The 25,037-nt window shown below is 50.0% G+C and overlaps 1 protein-coding gene across 6 annotated transcripts in view; it reads right to left on the reverse strand.

Moving 5' to 3' along the window:
- LDLRAD4 (low density lipoprotein receptor class A domain containing 4) overlaps positions 1-25,037 on the reverse strand; it is a 269,988-nt gene that overhangs the window by 26,582 nt on the left and 218,369 nt on the right. For 3 of the 6 annotated variants that reach the window (XM_008071472.2, XM_021719255.1, XM_021719252.1), the window contains one exon: positions 6,300-6,454. In XM_008071472.2, coding sequence (XP_008069663.1) covers positions 6,300-6,454 — 155 coding nt within the window. Of the gene's footprint in view, positions 1-6,299; positions 6,455-15,751; positions 15,934-16,451; positions 16,486-25,037 lie in introns of those variants that run through there. The other 3 variants (XM_021719254.1, XM_021719250.1, XM_021719253.1) reach the window with 3 other exon arrangements.

Below are 25,037 nucleotides of genomic sequence, written 5' to 3' on the forward strand. Positions count from 1 at the left end.
CAAAGTTTCAGAGAGTTCAACCTCCGTAAAGGTCTCCCATCCCGCTCCTGCTCCTCAGGAGATGGACAGCCACCTCTACACGTGGGCTGTCCACCACTCCTTGAGCTGCCCACATGGGTTGGGCTGGACCCACGGGGCTGGTCTGCAAGTGTCAGAAAAGGCCACCCAGCCTCCCCTAACTTTGGCAAGAGAGGCTCCAGTAACACATGCAAACATCTCTCAGTGTTGTGCCTGGAATATGCACGTCCTTTAATTGTTTTCCTACTACCAGGCAGTCTAACAAAATGAAAATAAATCTAGATTGTTGCAGAGCTCTGAAATCACATACACCAGCCTCTAAAAAACAAGCTCAGGCTACTTCAGAAGGAACACACAGCAACGTATAATATAAACCCAGCCGCTGCTACTTGTCATTATTCAAGCATTTACTTTTCCTGTAACTCAATTTAAGCCTGGGCTGCTATTTTTCATTTTCATCCAGAAATGGCTGCTTCCACCGCACCTAGGGAACCCAGGGCCAGCACTAACCCACCTGGGTCCCCCTGGGACACCCGGTATCTTCGAGATACTGTATGGGGATGAAGGCTGGCTGGCCTTGGGCGACCCACTTGCCTGTCCTGTTCCTCCGACACACACTGTCCTAGACAGAAAGCGAAGGATGCCGAAGCAGGGGGCTTGCTTGAGGAAGGAGGATGCTGGGGGATTCAGGAGCAACATGACTCCTCACCTGCGACTGCATAAGTGCAAACCCCGTGGGATCATGCTGGGCCAGGCACTTCCTCAGGAAGGGACCACGGATAGCAACCAGCCATGCCACTGCTTTTCCCAACAAATCAATGATGCCACTGGGACCTGTTTTATCAGCCCAGTGTGGTTTTCTTCCTTTCAGTCGAACTGGAAAGCCCATCAATAAGGGGAGGGGCAGCCCATACCAGGGGGTGAGGTTTCCCCAACCAATTCAGAACGTCTATGAGCTCAGCCTCCTTCTCAAAAACAAAACCAACTCTTTTTTTTGTTGGAGTCTCACTCTTTCGCCCAGACTGGAGTGCAGTGGCACGCTCCTGGCCACCACAGCCTCGACCTGCTGGGCTCCAGCGATCCTTCCGCCTTAGCCTTCCAAGTAGCTGGAACTACAGGAGCATGCTACCATGCCTGGCTAATTTTTTTTTCTAATTTATTGTAGAGATGAGGTCTCGCCAAGTTGCCCGGGTAGGTCTTGAACCGCGGGCTCAGGCAATTCACTCACAGCCTCCTAAAGCGCGGGATTACAGGCTGAGCCACCGAGCCCGGCTAAAACCAACTCTTGTCCTGATATTTCCCTGATACTATTTTTCTATCTTGACTCACAAGTCTTCTAGCAGAAATATGTAAAAATAAATCTAAGCAATGGTATTGAATCCAATCACCCAGAAGTTGATAAATTAGCTACCCAGGCCCTCTCACACCAGTTTAAAATAAATACAGCTTTTACTAACATACTCCCAGAGACCTCTTGGGGGTCCACACAAAAGGACCATGGCCCCCAGACATGAGGGGTTCCTGGCAACACACAGGCTCAGAACGAGATGCCCTGTGAAGGGGCCAGCAGAGGCACCTGCACCCACAGCTGAGACTAGACAATGCTGAAAAGCCACCTGCCACTGGGGCTCCTAGGGACTGGGGTGCTGGGGGCAGAGAGCCAAGGGCTTACAGGACAGGGGACATTCGGGGACTCACAGGGGCCCTGCGACCAGAAGCAAAGTCAAGTGGCCAAAAACAACTGCAAATACACTTCCCATCACCTGTCTCCTTGCCCCAGGACCACAGACCTGCACGGCACCATGGGAGCCCAGGAGGCTGACGGCTGCCAGGCACTGGCAGTGGGTACAGAGCCCTTCCCATCACACTGACGGGCCAGCTGTGCTCTGCCCTGCCTCTTGAAGCCCCCAACCCCTCAGAGAGCAGGCTGCTCTGCAGAGATGGTCACCCAGGGATGCTGAAAGTGGCCTACCTGGAAGGGCAGCTTGGAACTGCCCATCTAAGCGCGCAGGGCCTCGGACCAGGATGGGCATTGGGGTGGAGGAGACAGTGGGTCCTCATGCCTGTCCTCAACACCTCCCACAGCTCCCAGACCTCTGACACCGCCTCCCCTCACCCCACTCCTCACATACGAATGGCCAGCAAGATCTGCCTCTCCCAGTAAAATAGAGAGGATGGCCTCAGCCCGGTGGGCCTACAGATGCTGCCGATGGTGAGGACAGAGTGTGGCCACCATTCCCTCTCATCTTGCTCAGTGCTGGCTCCTGGGAGGCATCGCTGAATGACTGGATGAACACAGGCAATCAGAAATCGCTGGGGAAACTGTTCCCAAAGCAGAGTCCCAGACTAGGACTGCCCAGAAGTATTCTCTCCAGCTCTGGATGCCTGAGAGCCAGCCTGGACAGACCTACTCGTGGTAACAGGGGGCCTCTTCCACCAGTGAAGCGCCCCTGGGCGGGGCAGTGCCTGGCACCTGGTGAGATCAGTTTCCCCATCTCAGCACTATTCATGTTTTGCCAGATATTTCCTTGTTGGGGGGCTGCCCTGTGCACTGCGGATGTTTGCAACACCTTTGTTGCATACCTCCCTTGGAGTGACCCAAAACCCCTCCAGACATGGCCAAATGTCCCTAGGGGGTAAAATAGCTCCTGGCTAAGAGTCGTGAGTATAAACTAATTAGACTGCTCCCCCAAAGGGAAGAGGCGTGTCTTTTTCTTTTTCTTTTCTTTCTTTTTTTGAGCTGGAGTCTCACTCTGTGGTCCAGGCTGCAGTGCAGTGGCACACTCACGGCCATCACAGCCTTGACCTGCTGGGCTCAGGCAGTCCTTCCACCTTAGCCTTCCAAGTAGCTGGAACTGCAGGCATGCACCACCATATCTGGCTTTTTTTTTTTTTTTTTTTTATCGTAGAGGTGAAGTCTTGCCAACTTGCCTAGGCTGGTCTCAAACCCTTGGGCTCAAGCAATCCTCTTGCCTCTGCCTCTCAAAGTTCTGGGATTACAGGCATGAGCCACCATACCAGGCCAGGGAATGGACATGTCTTAAAAGGAGTTAAGAAGGAGAAGTAGGGAATTAGGAGGCAGGAAACCTGGCTGGGATGGAGGGCGTGCCTGTATGGAGAGGATTTCTGGGAGGGGACCCTTAGCGCAGAAAGGGACACAGTGGACAGTGTGGTGTGGCCATACCCACGGTGTCATCTAGGTTTGTCTGTGTACAGGAGAAAAGCAGTTTCTCTTTCCTTCTTTGGAGCCATCAACTGGCCTAGTAGTACTAGTCAAACAATGGCACTCGGGCCTGGACTGACTTGCCTCTGGTCATAGTGCTGAGATGTGTCTTGAGTTTTCTGGACCACGTACAGAGTCCTAAGTCATGTGGTATCCACAGGAGGGATATTCATGCCTTGAGAAGTGCTGGCACCCAGTTCTAGGTCCCTCCGAAGGCAGGGCATAGCAGCGAAGGAATCACAGCTCATGCTGCGTGCAGCCCGCATCTGAGCACACCCATCTCAGCATAGAATGGAGCTCTGGGGGGCCAGACTTTAAGTGCTTATTCACAAAATGAGTTCAGACAGTGATGAAGACCTCCCTGGACACAAGTCACTAGCTAATGACTGTCTTCACTTGCTGTGTGGTGTGCAGCCCTGAAGGGACCTCTAAAAGTCACTTAATCACCTTCCTGGATTCAAGGAGGGGCTCTATGGGTCAGGTGGCCAGTGCCTATGGGAATAGGCATCCCACAAACCCTCTGCCAAGTGACAAGCAAAAGTATACCCAGAGACCTGCTCTCCTGCCTTTTTAAAACTGTCTTTCTATTGTGTCTCTTGGTTGCTGTGTTAGTCCATTTTGCACTGCCTATAAAGGAATACCTGAGACCGGGTAATTCACAAAGAAAAGAGGTTTATTTGGCTCACAGTTCTGCAGACTGTTCAAGAAGCACAGCAACAGCATCTGCTTCTAGTGAGTCCTCAGGCTGCTTCCACTTGTGATGGAAAGTGAAGTGGAAACAGGCGTGTCACACGGCAAGAGAGGGGGAGACAGACAGAGACAGATAGAGAGAGAGAGCAGACTTTGACACTCGAAGAGGAAGAGGAAGAGGGAGAGAAGAAGGAAAAGGAGGAGCCAGACTTTTTTGAGACAACCGGTTCTTGGGTAAACTCATCACCTGGAGACAGCGCCAAGCCATTCATGAGGGATGCACTCCCAGGACCCAAACATCTCCTACCTGGCCCCACTTACAACATTTCAACATGAGATCTGAGAGGGACAAACACCCAAACCCCACTTGTTGGTGAGGTGTGACTGTGTGCACAGGTGATCAGGACACAAGGTGCTTGATAGAAACAGCAAAATGGGTCTGGTCTGCACCAAGGCATGGCAGAGTCACCCGACCCCCAAGACAAATGCCTCGGCAAGTCTAGGGGAAAGATGGTGGGGTACACAGGCAGGGGACTGGAAGCATCTCCCATGTGCCCGTGTACAGGGACCCCAAGCATTCTGGTGCCCCTGGAGCAAAGGTGAGAGAGAGTTAGTTGTACCTCTTTCCACCAAGGCTGGGGGTGGCATTCATAGTCCTTGCATTAAGACAGAATAATGACGTCCAAGCCTCTGGTACTTCTAAAACTGCTGCTGTAACGAGACTTTCTCCCCATCCTCTTTCTTGAAACTCGGGAGAATTACATGTCATGTGTGTTCAGAACTTCAGAAGAATTAGTTCTTTTCTTGTACAACAGCCTATAGGCATTAGGACACCAAAGCGTTGAGTCTGAATGGTGTGGCCTGTGGGCACCAGACTGCCTGCAGATGACAAAGCCTAGAAAGCCACTGAGGTGTGAGGAAAGTGACAGAGGGGTCAGAGGGGCTCGGGCTGAACTGGGATCCTGGAGAAAGGAAGGAAGGGGCAAGGGACAACACAGGGAGGCCAGAGGGGGTGAGGGCTGTCAGGGCTGCGTGCCTCCTCCAATGTCCATCTCCTCCCTGCTACCACCCCATCGGGCCCACCGTGTGGTCTGAGGGTGGCACGCAGTGACACCCACCCCTGCCCTCTCCCCACGACTTGCTACAGGCTGCAAAGCATGCAAGCAAACCTCGATTTTACCCACAGGGACAACCAAGCCAATGACTCCCCCAAAGCATCACCTTGCCTTCCTGAGAGGGGTGCCAGGGGTCCCAGGCCTGGCTGCCATCCATAACACCCATTGGGATGGCTAAGCCCACACCCATCACAGCCTCTCTAAGTCATGGCAGGATCAGGTGTCGCACAGCCCTGGTCCTGAAAAGGGGTGCCCCGTAAAGGTCCCTCGCCTGCTGCTTAGCAAACTGCAGGAGCTGAGTGTGATGGGATTTTGCCTTCCTCACCCGTCATTGCCGCCGAGAATGTATACTTGCCTACACTCACCACTCCTAAACCTCTCCCTGAAAGCCAGTGGAATCACAGACGGTAAGAGAGACTCAGGACAGAACGTCACTCAGGTTTTTTGTTTGTTTTGTTTTCTCTAGAGTCAGGGTGTCGCTCTGTCACCCAGGCTGGAGTGCAGTGGTGTGATCACAGCTCACTGCAGCCTCAAACTCCTAGGCTCAAGCAATCCCCCTGCCTCAGCCTCTTGAGTATTTGGGATTATAAGCACATGCCACCACATTCGGCTCATACTTTCCCAGGTCTGATCGGCAAGCAGTTTGGCTGAATATCGGTGCTCCATTTTCCAGGGGAGAAAGATGGCTCAGGGCAAGAAAGAGCTAGAAACCTCCAAACGGCCTAAGTTCAGGGCCTCACTGTGGTTGATCCGTGTGCACCTCTGCACAACCCCATCCTCCTGTCCCCAGGAGGCTCCCACAGCCCCAAGCTCTCCTTTAAACACTGCTGACACCGTTAGTGACATGAGTTATCATCACCGGAACACCTCCAGGACCGAGTTTAAGACGGATCTCTATAGGACACCACGGGTGGATCTCGGGAACTTAATGTTAAATGAGAGAACCCAGGCACAGCAACCAGCAAAGCTCATCTGACAGACAGAGCCTCTCAGGGGGCGCCTGGAAGCGTCCGCGTGTGGGCTCTCGGGACTGCCGTGTCTCCTTCTTGACCAGGGGCTAGTCACATGAGTGTGTTCTGCCTGTGGGGATTCACGGATCCGAACACTTGTGATGCGTGCGCTTTGTTGAATGCTAACCGTCAACAGAGAGGCTTCACAGCCCCGAACTGCAGCGGGCGGGTGGAGGCTGGCCGGCATCCTCGCCCTGGATGCACCTGCCTGACTTGGGAGCCCGTCGCCGCCGGGGCACTCACCTGCGGCAGCCCGTCCTCCCGCCTCCTGCTCTGGCTCGGGCGGTTGATGAAGGACCGCGTGGAGACTTTGTAGTGGTTCAGGAGGCAGACGATGACCACCACCATCACCGTGACCACCACGACGATGAGGATGATCTGCGCGAACTCCAGCTCCGCTGCAAGAGAACGGGAGACGGCATCAGCGACCAGCCCCCCTGGCCCTTGCCCGTCCTCTGGGCCTGACTTCTCCAGGTCCCGCCCCTCACAGCTCCCAGGCCAGGGAGGTCTCCTACACACATCTGATCCTTGTGAGGACCTCAGGAAAGAGAAACTATTAACCCACTTGGAGACACACTTAGGGTCATGGGATTTTGGAGCCTGTGCTTCTGACCACACATGATGCTGGATTCAAGCCCGGTGCTCAAGGCCCTCGGCAGACTTTGACATTCAAAGAACGTCCAGAAGAGTGGGGGGTCTGAGAGTGAGGGTGCTCAGCCTGATGCATTTCACAAACCTTGCCTCTGCTGTTGTATAACGCGAGAGCCTTGAGAAAACGTGTCTGTTGGCCCCACAGGTTGTAACCGTCCCCAGTGCCCACGTGAGAACTCGAAATCCAGGTCAGCGTGCTGGCCGAGGCAGGTTGGCTGCATGAGTCACCCCCTGCACAGGGCAGGCCTTCAGACGCTGCCTTCTCTTGGGGTACAAAAAGCCCAGGGCTCCGGTCACCAAAGCCCCTTTCCTGCCAGATGACACCCTCTGTCCCCACCTCAGGGAAGCTGACAGAGTCTCTCAAAGATGAAGCTATTTCTCCCAGTGCCACGTCTCTAAGAAAGTTAAGCCCATCTTCACTGTTGAGTTTCTCAAAGCATATTCCCCTAGGAACCGGGACACTGAAGAAAAAGTCGATGATGCTGCTACAGAGACCGCGCCAGGCCCCTTCCCTCAGAGGCCGTGCCTTTCAGGCAAGTGGGAAGGCGCACTTGTGCATTGCTTTCATGCCTGCAGGCACAGTGTTTGTGGAGTGGTCAGGTTGCCTCTGAGTGTCTGACACCACCCTTTCCAAAGCTTTTCTAAATGCTGTTGATACACAGTTCACCCGTGAGTCCAGCACGGCAAAGAGACTTCCAGAGTCATGGCACAGAGGGCTGCAACTGGAGGCAGATGGGTCTGACCCCCGTCCAAGGGTAGGAAACAGGCTCTCTGCCCAAGGTGGCAGTGCACAACTCTGGTGGGAGTATGATGAAGGCCAGGAGACCGAGGAGCGAACTCTGTCAACTGCAGTACTGCCTCAAACTCATAGCACACGCACACGCGCGCGCACACACACACACACACACACACACACACACGTGCACACATGTGCTGCAGCAGGGCTGGGGACTCCAGAGAGCCCAGTGGGCGGGCATATCTCTCAGCGCATCCACTCATACCTGGGTGACGTAGGCAGGGGCTGAGTGGCGCCCTCCCTCAGTCGCTACAGCTGTGTGCATCTGCCGTCTACCCCATGGGGAAAAAGGCAGAGCAGCAGTGAGGCTGGATGGAGCGGATTTCTGGGTCCTTCCCCATCCTACCCTTCGGCCCCGTCCTCCACTCTCTCAGACCCCACATATCCTAGGGACAAAGATGACCAACGGTGCCCATTGGACTGGGCCAGTCTGAACTCAGCATTGGGCCTACAGGAAGCTGGCTCTGGGCCCACCTGGGAAGATGGAGAGGTACGTGTGGGGGATGTGAACTGTGGCTGCCACCCGGTGAGCCAGGATGTTTGCCTGCGCACCTCCGGCTGGTGGGGAAAGTCTGGCGGGAATGGCACTCTTCCCAGGGGATGTGGGCGCCTCAGCCGGCCACACCCTGAGCACTCTAGAGGCTGGCAGTCTGTATGGCGCTCCTGGTGATGCTGGCTCTCTGGGATGCCCTCAAGGTCTGACCACTGAGGGGCAGGAACTCCGGAGGGCCCAGCTCAGCCCTGCTCAGTCCTGGGACTTAAGAGTCTACTTCCTACAAAGAGAAAGCCCCTAGGGCACCCCCACATTGATGTTCCCCCCCAAAGCCTTCCCAGGGCTTATCAACAATTTTCAATTCTCCCGGAGAAGATTGAAATTGTTCCTAGTCAGAAAGCTGGAGCTTGGGCCCTTTGCAGTTGGGGTACAGATGTAAATGTGGCCTCACAGGCTGAGGGAAGTGTGACATGCTTGTCAACCCTTGTCAACACAGGCTTTGACACTCCCTGAACATGACCTGTCTGTGTCTGGGACACCCCGGTCTTGACCCTGCGCCATGCCATGCCTCCCTGCTTCATCCCTTCTGCCACGAGAGGCAGGTTAGTGGTTCATCGCCAAGAGGTTAGTGGATAAATGACTCTGGAGCATGCCCAGGCCGAGAGACGCTTCTGGGACTGGTCCTTGGTGGGCTCGCTGCAAGGATAGCCACTGTGAACAGGACAAGGCCCGCGCTGGCTGCAATGTACTCCTAGTGCGTCTGCAGGGAGCCCTGAGGGCCTGCAGGGGCAGCCACCAGCCCCAGGGTGATCGTCCCAGGGATGTGCACAAGAGCAAGCAGGAAGTTCATTCTGTGTGGGTCAAAGACAGCGAACACGTTGACCAGAAGATGGACCCCAAATAATGCCTTGCTCAACCAACGCTTATTTTATCTTGTGGATAAACAGCAGAGTATTCACAAATTAACTTTCAGGTTAACACACACCCCGGGATTTACAAATGTTTTCTTTTCTCAAGAAAACATCACTGCTTTATGACCACGGAAAGAGGAAAGTGAAGATGGGAGTGGGAATGAAGGGTCCTGCACGCAGTCCTCAGATGAATTGATTCTTTTTCTTTTTCTTTTTTTTGAGTTGGAGTCTTACTCCGTCACCCAGGTTGGAGTGTAGTGCACACTCATGGCCACCCCGGCGTCAACCTGCTGGGCTCTGGTGAACCTTCTGCCTTAGCCTTACAAGTAGCCAGAACGATAGGCGCACGCTACCACACCCGGCTAGTTTTTTTATTTATTGTAGAGACGAGGTCTCGCCAAGTTGCCCGGGCTGGTCTCGAACCCACAGGCTCAGGCGATCCACTCGCCTGGGCCTCCCAAAGTGCTGGAATGACAGGCTGAGCCACTGAGCCCGGCCCTCAGATGAATTAATTCTTAACTTGAATTCATGCTTCACAGATGGAGGAAGTCCTCCTAGGTCATCTTTTCCTGAATACGGAAAGCTGCGCAGACAAGTATTTGTGGTGAAGCAAATCATATTTTCGTAAGTCTCGAAATGTTGTTTATATATTTATATCTCAGTTGAAAATGACTTTTACTATACAAATAATAAAAACTTGAAAACTTAAACGGGATAGAGTACGGTGTAAACAAGCTTCCCTTTCCAGCACCGTTGGGCCACACCCAGCCCCAGACCGTGGGGGAAGCACCACCAGCTGCTGTGTGCACCTTCATCTGCCCACCGAACAAGGGCCTTCTTCTTCATTGGTGGAAGGATTGTACAAATTCATTGTTCTGGGCGGGCTTGGTGGCTCAGCCTGCGATCCCAGCACTTTGGGAGGCCGAGACGAGTGGACTGCCTGAGCCCGCGGGTTCGAGATCCACTAGGCAACTTGGCGAGTCCTCGTCTCTACAATAAATCAAAAATTAGCCGGGCATGGTAGCACATGCCTGTAGTTCCAGCTACTTGGAAGGCTGAGGTGGAAGGATCGCCAGAGCCCAGCGGGTCGAGGCTGAGGTGGCCGGGAGCGTGCCACTGCCCTCCAGTCTGGGCGACAGAGTGAGACTCCAACTCAAAACAAAACAAAAACAAAACTAAAAAAACAAATACATTGTTCTTCCGTTTTTTACTTAATTCATACAGACATCTTTAAACAAGGACACATACAGGCAGACCCTGCTCCTTGTGTATCTATTTCACAATACTGATATCCTGGAACTGACATTCTCCAGTGGGTGGCTGTTCAGCTGTTTTTGCTATTTTTCTTTTTTTCTATTATGACCAAAAGATTGTATATGAGTGTACATGTATGTGTGAACATGTGTACACGTGGGTGTTTTGGCACACGCTTTTCAGTACACTTGTAGGAAAGATTCCTAAGAGTGAAATTTCTGGGCCAAGGGCATCATACTTTTCAATACTTAACAGTTCCTGAGAACTTGTCTAATGAAAAGGCTCTGTGAATTCAGGCTCTCCCAGGAAGAGGTCACATTCCCCACCCTCTCATTAACACCACAGAACCGCCCTTTTAACTGGTGCCATTTTGACAGGCAAAAATACGTATCTTGTTTTAATTTGTATTTCTCCAATTACTGGTAATTTCAGATCTTTCTCTATAATGACAGTAACTTATTTCTCTTTTTTACAATTGTATTTATTCAGAGTAGATTATTTAGTTTTCTTATTTATTTCTCTATATTTATAAAATACAATCTTTATCCATTATAGCTACAAGTCTTTGTTATATGTATTACAAATATTTTTCCCAAGTCTGTCATTCTTTAAACTCTGCTGTGAGTTTCTCTATAGATAATACAGATTTTAATGCCATCAAATACTGTCTTCTTACTTTACGGTCTAAACCTTCTTGTTCAATTAGGAAGGCCTTCTTTGATATTCTAAAAATGCATTTTCTTCTAAGATTTGTGGAGTTCGTATTTTCATGTTTGGATCTCTGTTTGCTCTAGACTTTATTCTTCTTTTGGTCTGAGACAGCACACGGAAAATTTTATATTGTCTGAAAGGCATGAATCTTCTGATCCAATATCTTATTTAAAAGCTCAAGCATGAAGCCGGGCTCGGTGGCTCAGCCTGTCATCCCGCGCCTTTGGGAGGCTGAGATGAGTGGATTGCCTGAGCCGGCGGGTTCGAGACCCGCCTGGGCAGCGAGACCTCATCTCTACAATAAATCAAAAAAAAATCAGCCGGGCATGGTAGCGCGCGCCTGTAATTCCGGCTACTAAGAAGGCTGAGGCAGAAGGATCGCCGGAGCCCAGCAGGTCGAGGCTGCAGTGGCCGGGAGCGGCCATTGCACTCCAGTCTGGGCGACAGAGTGAGACTCCAACTCAAAATAAATAAATAAATAAATAAATAAAAGCTCAAGCATGGGTGAGAAAGAGCTCAGTTGTGTGAAACAGCGCATGGCATTACTCTTTAAAAGTGAAGTCCCCACCACTGTTCTTTAAAGGAGACTGCTGGCTCCCAGGCTGAGTGCCCCGGTTGTCTTGCAAACCCGCCACTCACGGGACCTGCCCTGTTCCTGCTAGGATGCCCGCATCCGTGCTGTTGCCCTGAGGTTATACGTGTGAGTCATGTGCAGCTGTGGTAGGTACATCCATGGCATACAAGACCCAGCAGCCCTGGGGGTTCACAGGCACTGGAATAGTGTGGAACTTGTCTGGAGTGGGTCAAAGGCCACAGGTATCTTTGTGGATGGAAGCAGGAACAGGGTCTCCAGGGGGTTGCACTCCGAGTCAAATGGCCTAGCGGGATGCCCAGCTTGTGCCTTGGGGTAACAGTAACCTGACAAGAGCCTGAACCACTACAGCCCTTCCTGTAGGCAAGGAGGACCCCAGGAAAACACAGTCCCAGAGGCCACCATCCTACCAAGTCAAGGTGTAGCTTGCTGTAGCAGCGATGTAGTTCCTGGCTGCAGGTCAGGATGGACCGTGGGGCTCCCGAGGCCCTACCCTGTGGTATCAGGGCCTGGGGCGGGGCCCACAGGTGAGGCAGAATCTCACTTTGGATTCTGAGCAAAACTCGTCAATGAAAACAGATCACTTCCTAGTCTTCAAGTCGCGGGAGAAAGAACACTACCAACCAGAAAACATGAGGGTTTTACTCTCTTCGGGCCTACAAATACTCTCCCAAGAGGGGTCCGGTGGATTCTCAAAGTAAAAACTATAGTAAACAGAGAGGTTTCTCGGGAACAAGCACGGTGATATCCAGACCCCGGAGTCCTGCACCGAAGTTACCTTTCCCCTCAAGCCCTACTGCAAGCTCACAAAGGGTGTGTGAGCAACCCCGCCCACACACCTGTCCTCCCACACCCTCCCATTCGCTTTAGACAAGAGAAGTCGACCCACATCTGCAGGTGTTTCACGCGGCAGGGGAGGGGCGAGATGTGCCGTGGTGGGAACCGAAGCTGAAAGAGGACGAATTTTGGAAGAATGGTTGAAACAGAAAGTCTTAAAAATAAAACTGGCAGAAATGGTAGCATTCTGAGATAACAATAGGATGCCCTGGGGTTTCCAAAATTTCATGGGCCTGTGGATTCTGAACATAAACCACTGGTCAGTTTTCCTTGGTTTCAATAGCTACGGATGTCCACAAAAGAATGCCAAAAAGCAGGGCATGCAAGGAGAGAACGAACGTAAGGCCACACATGCTCCCATTCCTTCCTTTTCCAGGGAGGGCTGCAGTTCATGGTACTATCAGGGATGGGTCCTTGCAGTCCAAATACCAGAAAAAAAATGTTTAAATAAATCAAGTCTAAAACTTACAGGGAGGTATCACAACATCTTGTTTTATTACTGCACAACAGTGACAGTGACAGCAATGATGGTGGCCTCTCTCTCTTTGTGGAAGCATCTCCAGGAAATTCCAAGCTGCACGGTGGAGAGTTACAGGAACGGAAGAAACTGTGTGAAGTCTGTCGGTCTGTTCCCTGGTTCAGTGAGGAACTGTACTGAATCATGCTAGAGGCATGAGTGTCTGTGCTATTTTTAAAGAACTCCGAGGAAGTGTGGTTGTACCACCTTAGGCTCCTAATATAACACTCATTTCTATTTGTGGGGTGGTTAACACCACCTTCTATTGGGTCTTTCCTCCACTGATATATCATCCTTCATAGGAGGCCTATTTTCTAAACATTTAATTATTTGTAAATTCCAAATATGTGACGCCTGCCCTCAAAGACCCTGCCGTGGTCCGTGGGCACAGCCGGGGCCCCTCCTATGCCTGCCCCTGCCTTTCACCAGGCCAAGTAAACATATTGGCAGCCTCCGGAAAAGGTGCCAAGCAGAACACGACACACGACGATGGCACGGAAGTGGCTGCACGCTGCCCATGAAGCCCTCACCCCGCCCTGCACGGTCACCTCCCACACAGCACCCCCACTGCAACCCTCTATGCATTAGGGTCGACTGGAGCACCAGGAACCAAGGCCAGCCTGCTGCAGAATTTCACCTCCAGGCAGTCCCTCCCCAGCACACCCTCCTCTCCTCTTCCTACAGCTGGGGCACAGGGGTGGACCCTCCAATAGGTGGCTGAGCTTGTTTGGCTTCTGCACAGTGAACTCTTGTCTGCATTTCTTTCCTGTCTCTGTCCTCCTCAGCAGAGACAGGCGTGGTGATAAGATGACAGCCTCAGGGGTGTCTTACTCTTTATTTATGGCTCTGTGACACTTTTAGAGTGCTGAATGTTCCTAAAGGCTGGTAAATTCTTTCCAAAATCCTACAGAGACTGGGCGGCAGTGGTGGCAGGAAGATGGGGTGGGGGCAGGAGTTGGAATCTACTTAGACTATAATTGCCTCGAGTTTGTGAACTGTTAGTATAAAAATACTCTTGGAGATTTTAATGGCTGAATGAAAATTCACACTCATTAAACACCATGGTTGAGGAGGAAAATGCAGCCTGTGTTACAAGAATGACTTCACAGCTTGAAGTTTAGAAGCAAAACAATAAGAGCTATCATCCTACTGATTCCATCATACATTTTGAATTTTATTTTCCCTGGAGGTGGGTTGGCTAGTCTACTTTATCCTACAACAAACAGAACGGCCCAAAGGGAAAAAGCCACCCACAGAAACACCCAGATTTGGTGTCACGGGCTGGCCTTGTCTTCCTTTATCAGCTCTTCCCTAAGCCCCCGGTGACAGGTTCACAACCTTGGGGCTCCCTGCGTGCCTCTAAACCCCGTCGCGGTACGTATCACTGTCTCGGTAGTGTCCATTTTCTGGCCTTCTTCTCCCATAGAGAAGCCCTGGGACAGCACCATGTTCGGCTGCGGTATCCTCAGCAGGGTGTGAGTGCCCGACACAAAGTTGGTATTCCTCACAGAAGTTGGCGCAGCGGCCCTAAGAAGGAAGGGACCCTGGTGGCCTCACCTGCTTGGACGGTGTCTGGCACAGAACCATATTCCACCAGACACTTCCTGACAACCTCAGTGGTACTGAGGTTCTGCTGAAGGTTTTCCTATGTTGCAACAATTGTTCAACAATTACTGTTCTAAGGAGGTGTGAACTATCCCTGGAAAAAGAGCCTCATGGTTGCTTTAAGTTACCTATTTATGTATCCTGTCTATCTTCATATATGTATGTAAAACATTTTGCATGATAATAAACTTGGGAGATGATACCTCTGATCTGTAGGTGGGGAGGTGAAACCAGAGGGCAGGTGTGGCCCAGGCCCGGCTGTCTGACGCCAGCCCAAGGCCAGGTGTTTCCGATGGCACTGGCAGGCGGGCAGCAGCGACGATTAGATGGACTAAGGAATCCCTAGAATGCAGACTCTGTGAACCCATCCGGCTAGAGTGACGGCTTTTTAATCTACTGAGACCCAAGCGTTCATCCAATACAATGACTTTTCATCACACGTCTTAAGATCTAGAGTTTACTGATCTCCTTAGAAAGAAATTTACCTAAATATGTCCCAAGCAGAGATGACTGACAGGATTTGCTAAAAAATCAGCAGAGGAGTAAGTGCAATTACAAACCTTTTAAAAGTCTCTCTCTCTCTCTCTCTCTCTCTCCGCCATGCTATAAATGGAAAAATATACATACATAAAGCCATAATTCCCCCTATAGGATTCATTTAAAATCCACCCTCACCTCCACCTCCACATTATTAATTTAGGAAAGTGTACCAGAAGAAATACAGCTGCACATGAGATGGAACCTTCTTCTTGACAGGGAAGAGTGGTGGCCTCTGAGGTTCCCATCCCACAGTCAGTCTGTCTGCCTGTCCCTTTCTTGGGCTCCCATCTCTTAGAGGCACAGTTCTCCTTCCTAATAGCTACTGCCACTACACGGATGGCCTGAGAAACTATCCCATGAACCACTCATATCGTGAGAAATACATCTTTCCTTTAAAATGCTGTTTCCAACAACTCGGGCGGGGGGTGGGGGGGAAGTACCCGTCGGTGAGTAACAGAATTTCCAGGGGAGGTTTTAGCCTTGTGTACAGAGACTCTGAAAAAAAAAAAAATCCCAAACTCCAAAGCGACAAACCTGTATGATTTATGTATAAACACCTCCAAGAGGGGCAACCAGACTCAAAAGGAGAAGAAAGAGCCTGAAATGCATCTTCCTAGAGGGAGCCCACCCTGAAATGTTCTGAGTCGACAGACCCCTCTGAGGCAGAGACAAACTTCTCGAGAAACAGCTCTCCTCGCCTCAACTCTGTCCTCAGACCAAACTCCAAGAAAAACCCCAGCAAACCCCAGGAAGCATGCATCACCTACAGCGGGCCTTTGGAAATGTACCTTTTTTAAAGAACAGGTCTTTGAATGGGGCCTCCTTCTGTGTGCTGTTGCTCGGGTGGTCACTGGACATACTCGGGTCCTCAGCAATTGGGAGTCCAACCTTGACGCAGCCCCCCCCAAGTTCAAAGCATCCCTCTGGCTTCCGGCAGTCTCTGCTCCAGGCAGCTCACAGCTGCAGTTATAGCCAGCGTGGGGTATGGGAGAGTGTGTGAGAGTGGGGGTGTGTGTGTGCCTCTGTCTGCCTCGCACTCTCTCCCTACTGTACCAGCAGGACCCAGCCCAGGTGCTAGACTCAAATGCTGGGGCTCCAGCCGCAGGCTCTGGCTACCGATTACCAACTGCCATCCACAGGAACCAGGAGCTCGGTCGCAGGACGCTGCTGTGTCACTGAGCAGAGAGTAAGTCCAGGGTCTCCATCCCAAGACCAGCTGATTACCCGGTGTTGTGCTGTTCACAGCTGCATCTGTCCATGATCCGTCTGCACTTCTTGGGACTGGCCTCACACCCAGACATGTCACACACAGGCAAGCAGACCGCAGCTAGATGGCTCATCTCGTTCTACCTCGTCCAATACTCCTAACAGGCAAATATCCAACCAGCCAAGGCAGGGAGGGGGAAATCCACAAATCTCAACACAACCCTTCTCCCCTTGATCTCTGCTGGCAGCTTTCAGAGCGGAAGGAGCGAAGAGGGTGCTTACCGAGGCAGACAGGCGACAGGCAGGGAGCCTCACGCCAGCCCCCGCCGCAAGTCCAGCTCTGGGGAAGCCACTGCGCTCCTTGCCGGGAGCCAGGCTGTCCTCTCCCACCGTCTCTCCTGACTCTGGCAGCTGAGCTCTGCCCTGGCAACTGGCGGGTCATAACCGCGGCGGGAAACAGGCTTGCATGCTCCGCTCCCCACCTCCCGCCCCCTCGGCTTTCCCTTCCGCCCCTCGCGCACTCTCATCGCTATTTCTCAATGTCTGCAGCACAAACGCACCGCGGAGAATCCTTCAAAGTCAGGACTCTCGATCCTCCCAGGCAGTTTGGCTTATAAGGCTCGGAAATTCGAGAAAAGAATTCCAGTAATGAGAAAAGGCGATTCAAACATGAAGCAGAGACACGGCTCAGGAGGGAGCTTGCTCCCGGCTTGTTTTTTTCTGTGTGTGCAAGCATAGTGTCTTCCCCCCGCCCAGGTCTAGACAGTTTGTTTTGTGTATGTGAAACATCCCCCGTGCATTCGGATGCCCCCAGGCTGTGTGAAGAAAATTCAAGGCAGGCTGCATGTCTGTCGCAGTCTGGCCACAGTGAAAAGGGCAGTGTGCCATGGAACACTGCAAATAACCCCAGCCACAGGCATCGCCTGTGCCCAGAATAGCCTTTGTTTCTCCTTATTTAGGGTGAATAGGGATGACATGTGGGCTGTAACAATAGTTTTGGCTGTAGGAGGAGTTGTCAAAGCAAAACTAAACTCTGTTGGTGACTACCGGCATTAGAAACGAGGACAGTGACGTCCACAGCCAGTCCTAGCTGTCGGCCCGGGTGTGTCACCTGGGGCGTGACAGCAGGGACTAGGCACTGATGTCACCACCGGGTCCTCAGGTTGGCCAGAAGACATCACTCTCTCGTGTTCTCATTATGGGAGGCAGGAATGGAACAAAAGACTCACCAAGAAGAGTCTTCAGAGGTTTCCCGTGAAGAAAGGGAACAGGAGAATTTCAGCAAGGAAATGAATAGTCATATATGTCTGCACAGGCAGAGTGAGACGGTGCGCTTTTTCTTGAGCAATTTCCAAATTAAAAATGTATCTCTCCTCCCTGTGTAATACTTTCCCTCCCGATTTCTTCTCAGAGTCACCCTTCTGGGTGACTGGAGTCACTCCTCAGAGAAAAGCCATCTTCAGAAAGAATTAGCAACTGATCCCATCTCAAGCTAGCCTCCCTGGTTTCCAGCTCCCCTTGTCCCTGGAAGCCAGGGGTGCTAGCTGTCCGGTGATGGCACCTGCTAGTCAAGCTTACTCAGGATGACTGGATCACTCTGATACCAAGTCGCTATAGAGAAACACTCACAGTTGGTCTATGACTGTCATGCAAGTTCGTTTTTCAAAATTAGAGATTTAGTCAACTTCATGGGACCTGAAAACCTCTTCTTTCCTTTGCTGATGGACATATTTACATCTTGAAAGCAGGTTGCAAATGGCCCGCTTTGGGGTTTGACATTATTTAAATGAATACTTCATGCATTTTTCTAATATCAATATTTTTTTTCATTTTAATGGTCACAGGGTATTCAAATGTGTCTTAACACACTTATTTTGTTTGGCAGGCTTTCTTATCACTGGACATTTTGGTCATGAGAGTCAATCTTTTTTTTTTGAGTCAGAGTCTGACTCTGTCACCCAGGCTAGAGTGCAGTGGCACGGCTCACAGCCACTGCAACCTCGACCTGCTGGGCTCAAGTGATCCTTCCACCTCAGCCTTCCAAGTAGCTGGAACTACAGGTGCACTCTACCACGCCTAGCTAATATTTTGATTTATTGTAGAGATGAGGTCTCACCAAGTTGCCCAGACTGGTCTTGAACCTGTGGCAGGCTCAGGCAATCCTCTCACCTCAGCCTCCCAAAGTGCTGGGATTATAGGCATGAGCCACTGTGCTGAGAACCAATCTTAATTACACTTCTTGTTAATTTGCTTTGATGTTCTTACTATTCAATTCACTTAAAAAAATCACTTTTAAAACTTTTGACTGTATGGTTGAAAGTTTATTTTTAACATGTTGCCCACACCTCACACACACACAGCATGCTGCCAGTTGGCTGAGTCTCCCATGGGATGGGTGTCTGGGGTGCACCTGGCCTGGCAGTGTCTTGGGGACACGACACGGGGGCTGACTTGGCATGTGGGTCCCATGTTTCCTGCTCAAAACAGGCACAGCACTTCTCAGCATTTACCGGAAGGCTGTCTGCTTGGATTCACCAGGTGGTGGTCTTAAAGTTTGCCCTGATTCCCTTTAAAGCACTACCTGAGAGGACGCTTCAGGAAGAAAGTTGGAAGGTCAAGTCATGATTCAAGGTTTCATGCCCTCCCAGACAGCTCACTCTGGCTGGCCTTGACAGCAGGAGCATCACTGGGCTTTTTAACTGATAGGTGGTAATATTTCTTCTTCCTTAATTCAGAGGACATGGCAGCTCATGCAACAGAAGGGTGTGGGAGAATACCCTGCTGAACACACAGGTGTGGAAGTGTAAAAAAGTTTGCATTCAAGAACTCTCTCCTGCCTCCTCGTCTTCACATTGCTTCTTTAATGGGCTGACGACTGGTTCTACTAAAGTGAGTCGTGTACAGCACGTAACATGTCTCAGAGCTGGATGGGGCATCCACGCGTGCAGCAGGGCTCTGAACATGGTGTGAGGTGGGCTACCGAAGACATACAATTTCACAAGGCTTGCTGTCAGCACCAAGGACTTGAGACTCTGACAACATCTTCAAGGTTTCCTCTATAAAGATGTCCTGTTCATTAATCCATCTGATAAATATTTACTAAGTCCTTAGGAGAAGAGACACTAGATCTTTGATGTAATGCTCCAGATTCGTGTTTTTGTGGGGTTGGAACACCTCTTTGGTTCCATCTGTAGGTAGTCACTTATTTAAGGAACTGAAAAGGCTCTAAGGATTGGCTCCTGGCTGAGATCTGCATAGGTGGCCAGAGCCTCTCAACTCCAAAAGGCTACAAAGCAGCAGCCTGGGGCAGGGATCTGATGGGGGGACATTCCTGAGATTTCAGTTTTCTTTTAATCACTCCAAGAATTGTAAGCTAATGGCTCAGGGGCTACTCGAAGCTCATTAGCTTCAGAAAAAAAATTTGGGGGGCAAAGGGGTGCTCTGCTACACAGGCATCTGCTCTGGTATTCATGAGCACGGTTAGCATCTAGCTTGGTCCCAGTCTCTGATCTAATCCCATGGCATCTTGGTCACATTCCTCTGCCTCTCCCCTCTGTACCCTCCTCTCCATGGGTGCTTCTACTCACAACAGATAAAGATCACTTGAAGAGCTAGAAATACCTTTTTAACAGTTCTTCAGCAGAAAGTTAGCGTTTATGAACATTCATAAAGGTTTACTGCTACGTGCTAGGCACTTTCAGGCACTGTATAGCTTTTTATTTTCACACCAGTCCTGTGAGGCACATTTTTCTTGTTCCCACTTTGCAGATAAGGGAACTGAATCTGGAAAGGGTGAGTCTTTGTCACGGGTCAAACAGCTGGGAAGAGGTAGGTTAGGAGCGGGGGGCCCTGGGCAGTCTGGTTTGGATGCTCTCATCCACCCATCCATCCTTCTGCTCCACAGGCGGTGAGCTTAGAATTACCCAACAGTCAAAAGACAAAAGTCGCCGGGCTCAGTGGCTCAGCCTGTAATCCCAGCACTTTGGGAGGCTGAAGTGAGTGGATTGCCTGAGCCTGCGGGTTCGAGACCCACCCAAGCAACTTGACGAGACTTCATCTCTTCAATAAATCAAAAATTAGCCGGGCGTGGTAGTGCACACCTGTAGTTCCAGCTACTTGGAAGGCTGAGGTGGAAGGATCGCCGGAGCCCAGCAGGTCGAGGTTGCAGTGGCCAGGAGCAGTCACTGTACTCCAGTCTAGGTGACAGAGTGAGACTCCAACTCAAACAAAACAAAACAAAACAAGAAAAAGGACAAAATTCCCCCGAAACTAGCCAAAGGGTGTCAGTGGATTGATGTGGAACTTATTTTGATTTTTTTAAGCCTGATTGCCTGATTTCTTTTGGGCACTAAGTGGGTGTGTTAATTTGCAAAGCCATGTAAAAGATTCCACATCTTCACATGTTGCCACGAGGCTCTTGGAGCCGTTTTACATGACTTGTCTGCCTGTTAATACATCTCCTGTTAAGAATCAATGGCTCTGTCCATTACAAGTTCTCATTCTTTGACGTTTATGACTGCTGTAAAATTTTGTTCTGAGATGAAATTTTCCAAATAAAAATCAAGCCCTGAAATTTGGCCTTTAGAAAACAAAACAGTACTTTTAAAGTAAGTTTGTTTTGTTTTTTTTTTGAGTTGGAGTCTCACTCTGTCGCCCAGACTGGAGTGCAATGGCCACTTCCGGCTACTGCAGCCTTGACCTGCTGGGCTCTGGCGATCCTTCTGCCTCAGCCTTCCAAGTAGCTGGAACTACAGGCGTGCGCTACCACACTCGGCTAATTTTTTGATTTATTGTAGAGATGAGGTCTCGCCAAGTTGCCCAGGCGGGTCTCGAACCCGCGGGTTCAGGCAATCCACTCACCTCAGCCTCCCAAAGTGCGGGATTACAGGCTGAGCCACCGAGCCCGGCTTAAAGTAAGTTTATTATGCTTAAAATCATGAATGAGAATTAAAAAAAAAAAACAACACATATTACCATATGTTTATTACTTCACAAGAGGAACTACTCTTGTTTAGCTAGTTTAGGGGGTGGAGGCAGTTGAGGGTTGCTCTGTAACAAGTTACCACAAACTTCTTAGTGGCATCAAACAATACCCATTTATTATCTGTACAGTAGTTGGGAAACCTGGGTGGGCTTGCTGGGTTCTCTGATTAGGGCCCAACAAGGGTAGAATCAGGGTGTCAGCCCAGGTGCATTTTCTTCTGGAGGCTCTGGGAAAAACCTGCCTCTGGACTATTTCAAATTGTTGGCAGAATGCAGTTCCTTGTGGCTGTAGGATTGAGGTCCTGTTTTCTTGCTGGCTGTTGGCTGGGGTTCACTTTCAGGCCCTTTCCATGTGGCCTCCCCCATCTTCAAGTGAGCGATGGGGTATCACATCGACTCCTTACCCTTCTAATCTGACTTCCCCATGAATGAGGATTTTAAAAGCACACAACCCTTATGGTCCCACACACTCAAAATAGTTCGTGGGCATTAGCCTATGACATGGAATAATTTACTAATGTGTCCTTTGCACTTAAAACACTACAACACAGAAATCTTTACGTAGAGTTGTAAACGCTCGGCACACGCTCTGTCAGCCCCATTGTTTGGTAGAAATGTCAGCAAATATAAAAATGTGTGACTCCGTGGAGTTAGCAAGCTGATGAGGTAGTTTACAAATTTATTAAATAGTCTAAATTATACAGTCTTAAAATAGCTTCCTAATATGCAGCAATATACCCTGTCTTAACAGACTTCAGTTTACCTTATACATTATCCATGTCACTATAGGTTTTTTCTTCTATGCGAAAACAAAGAATTACATATCTTTTCTTTAAGAATTACATATTAGTCTACACTTATGGTAGTATAGATTTTCATAATGGCTAAGCTACTCCCTACCAAGTGGGTTACACACCTTTGAGAACTGCAGCTTCTCTTCCAAATCCCAGAAGAAAATGGGAGGCGGTATCACATTTTATAGAGGCTAAATTCACAGGCTAGTTAGACCCACGTTTGGGTTCCAGCCCTGCAATTTGTGTTAGCTGGAGCTGGTCCTGTTTCCTCGTCTATAAATGAGACTGAAAATACTTACATCCTAGGATGGTTGGGAGAACGGAGTAGCAAACATCTCTGTCCCTTGCTACTCAAAGTGTGGTCCAAGGACCAGCAGCATCAGCATCCCCTGGGAACTTGTCAGACATGCAAGTTCCTGAACCCCATCCAGACCTGCATGTGAATGACCGTGCATGTGAAATTTTCAGAAACCTGGTCTACTCCAGACTCTTCATCTGGATGAAATGAGCAAGCCTGGGACTTGGAGAAACTGTGACTTGTGCATGCTTGCAACAAGGATACAAGAGCAGAATCTGGTCTCCTGCTGTGGCCGATTGCTATTCAACGGATTTTAAAGAACGGTACTCAGCATGCAAGTGTTTGTGTATGTAAAATAATAACGCTGCCCTCCCGGGCTAAGGGCAGGTGCAGATGGGTTGTTACTGATCCGCCCACATCCTTCAGGAGAACTGGCAGGGTTGTCAGTGTTGTCAGGGCCCACAAGAACGGCAAAGCTGGTGGCTTACATAAACAGAAGCTCTGGCGTTGGGACACAATCTCTAGAATATTTGGCATCCTTCATAGAAACTCCAGAAGACTTCCAGGATTTCTGGACACCATATGTTGAGAGCATTCTAATTCTACCCTCAGAAGAAAAAAACCTCAAGCACCAGGAGCAGAGTTTTCTTAAAGACAGAATTAAGGAGAAGCAGTGGCTCCATCCATCCCTATGAACCTGGTCCCTCTCCAAGTCCCCCTGATCTCCCTGCTCCCTGAGAAAGCCAGATGCCAGAAGAGAGTCCTGGCCTTTGAGAGTCCTGTAAATAGCTTTCTTCTGCTGCTGTATGCGTTTGGTCTGCCTGTCGGTTACTGGCATACCCCGAAACATTTTTACTATCAAGAAGGCACCTTGACGGTGCCTTTATAAAACTGCCACAACATCATCTGGGAGACCATTAAAGGGATGGTAGAAATCTACTCCTGCCTGTTCATATTTCAGGTGAGATGTGCTCGTATCCTAAGAAAAACATGCTGAATTTTTAAAGTTTAAAAGACTTAATGTGTTTATTCAGGAAAATACTTTATCTTACTTTTCAAATAGATTATAATACTTTTTTTTATTTATCTTTTTTTTTGAGTCGGAGTCTCACTCTGTTGCCCAAGCTGGAGTGCCGTGGCACACTCACGGCCACCCCAGTGACAACCTGCTGGGCTCTGGTGATCCTTCTGCCTCAGCCTTCCAAGTAGCCAGGACTACAGGTGCACACTACCATGCCTGGCTAATTTCTGATTTTTGATTGTAGAAACGAGGTCTTGCCAAGTCGCCCAAGCTGGTCTTGAACCCGCGGGCTCAGGCCATCCACTTGCCTCGGCCTCCCCAAGTGCTGAGATGGCAGACTGAGCCACTGAGTCTAGCCAGATTATGTTTCTAGACTTCCAAAGACCAGAAGGCTGAACAGCCTTCATAATCCATCCTATTTTTAGGCAGACCATAGAAAATAAGGCTCAAGGTGTTTAGGGCTCAGATCCTCAAAACTGCAATTCTAGTTCTCAGCTTTTAACCTCGTAAGAATTTTAACAGTCCCTCGAGAGGTTGAAAACCCATTTTCATGAGCACTATAATCCAGGCAAACACCATGCATTCCTGCACACACAGTCTATGGCACACATTCATGGTGCTCATCCTGGTGCATGTGCTGCGGAATCACCGCACTTCTGTGGCTGTTATTCTTGCAGCTGCAAAGGCAGCGAGCCCTCAGCCATCACGAGAGGCACTCGCTTCATCTCTGAAGCTCCCCTTTGTCTTGTTTATACATTCCAGGACTGGTCCAGGTAATGACAACACCCTTAGCTTTGGCCAAGTCGTTCATTTCTTCAAAAGTTGAGATGAAGCCAAGGCACATTCCAGAATTGTAGTTACTGTGCTGGAACTACACGAAGGCAAACAGTAGAACAATCACGGGCCAGACATCCAAGTTCACCCCAAGTTCTACAACAGATCTACATAACTACGCTCTGTTCCCATCTCCACCTCTCTAACACGAGTCTAGCATGCAGATGCTGTGAAATAGGAATGCGTTGCTCTCTGGTGTGAGGCAGTCTTTGAAAATTTCAAAGTGAGGCCAGTCCTCACGCGTCAGCTCTAGAGCTGCACCCAGCAAACACTGAGCTCTGACTACGCGTGAGTCACTGTAATGGGCTAGGAGAAACGATGGAACCAGGAGCCATCCTTGTCAGGGATGTCTCTAGTTCACCTCCCAAGCGAGAGCCAGCAGAGAAACAAGACCTGTATAACAATGCAGCACCCAGTCGAGTGCTCAGCATGGAACAGGTGAATGCTCTCTCAAAGGGGGTACTGCAGGTGCACCCAGGAGGGGTGCTTAACCCAAACACAACAAAAATACCTGACACTTAGCACTTCTTATGAGCCAGACAGCATTCCGAAACACTTTACTTCGTTCAAATAGGGCATTTCACACTTAAAACTGCTTGAGATTAATTCTAGTTGCTATCTCAATCTTACAGATGAGAACTAAGGAGCAGAAAGGCTAAGTGACTTGTCCCAAGCCACATAGCTAGTAAGTGGCAATGCCAGCATGTGAATCAGGAAGTCTGGCTCCAGAGTCAATCTGTTCCTAACCGGGAAAACTCTAAATGAAGCCATGCCAAGGATAACCCTTTAGAAGAGGGTCTTAATCTAAAAGTCTCATCTAAAAGGCTCAAGGAATACATTACTGCTTTGAAATCAGGGCCTAGGGAGAGCTGGAAGTACATGGGAACCATTCAACTGCACCACTGGAGAAAGAAGTCTTCACACTTCAGGGAAACATG

This window comes from Carlito syrichta, unplaced genomic scaffold, assembly GCF_000164805.1.
Source record: "Carlito syrichta isolate Samal-C Ts95f unplaced genomic scaffold, Tarsius_syrichta-2.0.1 Scaffold314337, whole genome shotgun sequence".
Classification (NCBI taxonomy): domain Eukaryota; kingdom Metazoa; phylum Chordata; class Mammalia; order Primates; family Tarsiidae; genus Carlito; species Carlito syrichta.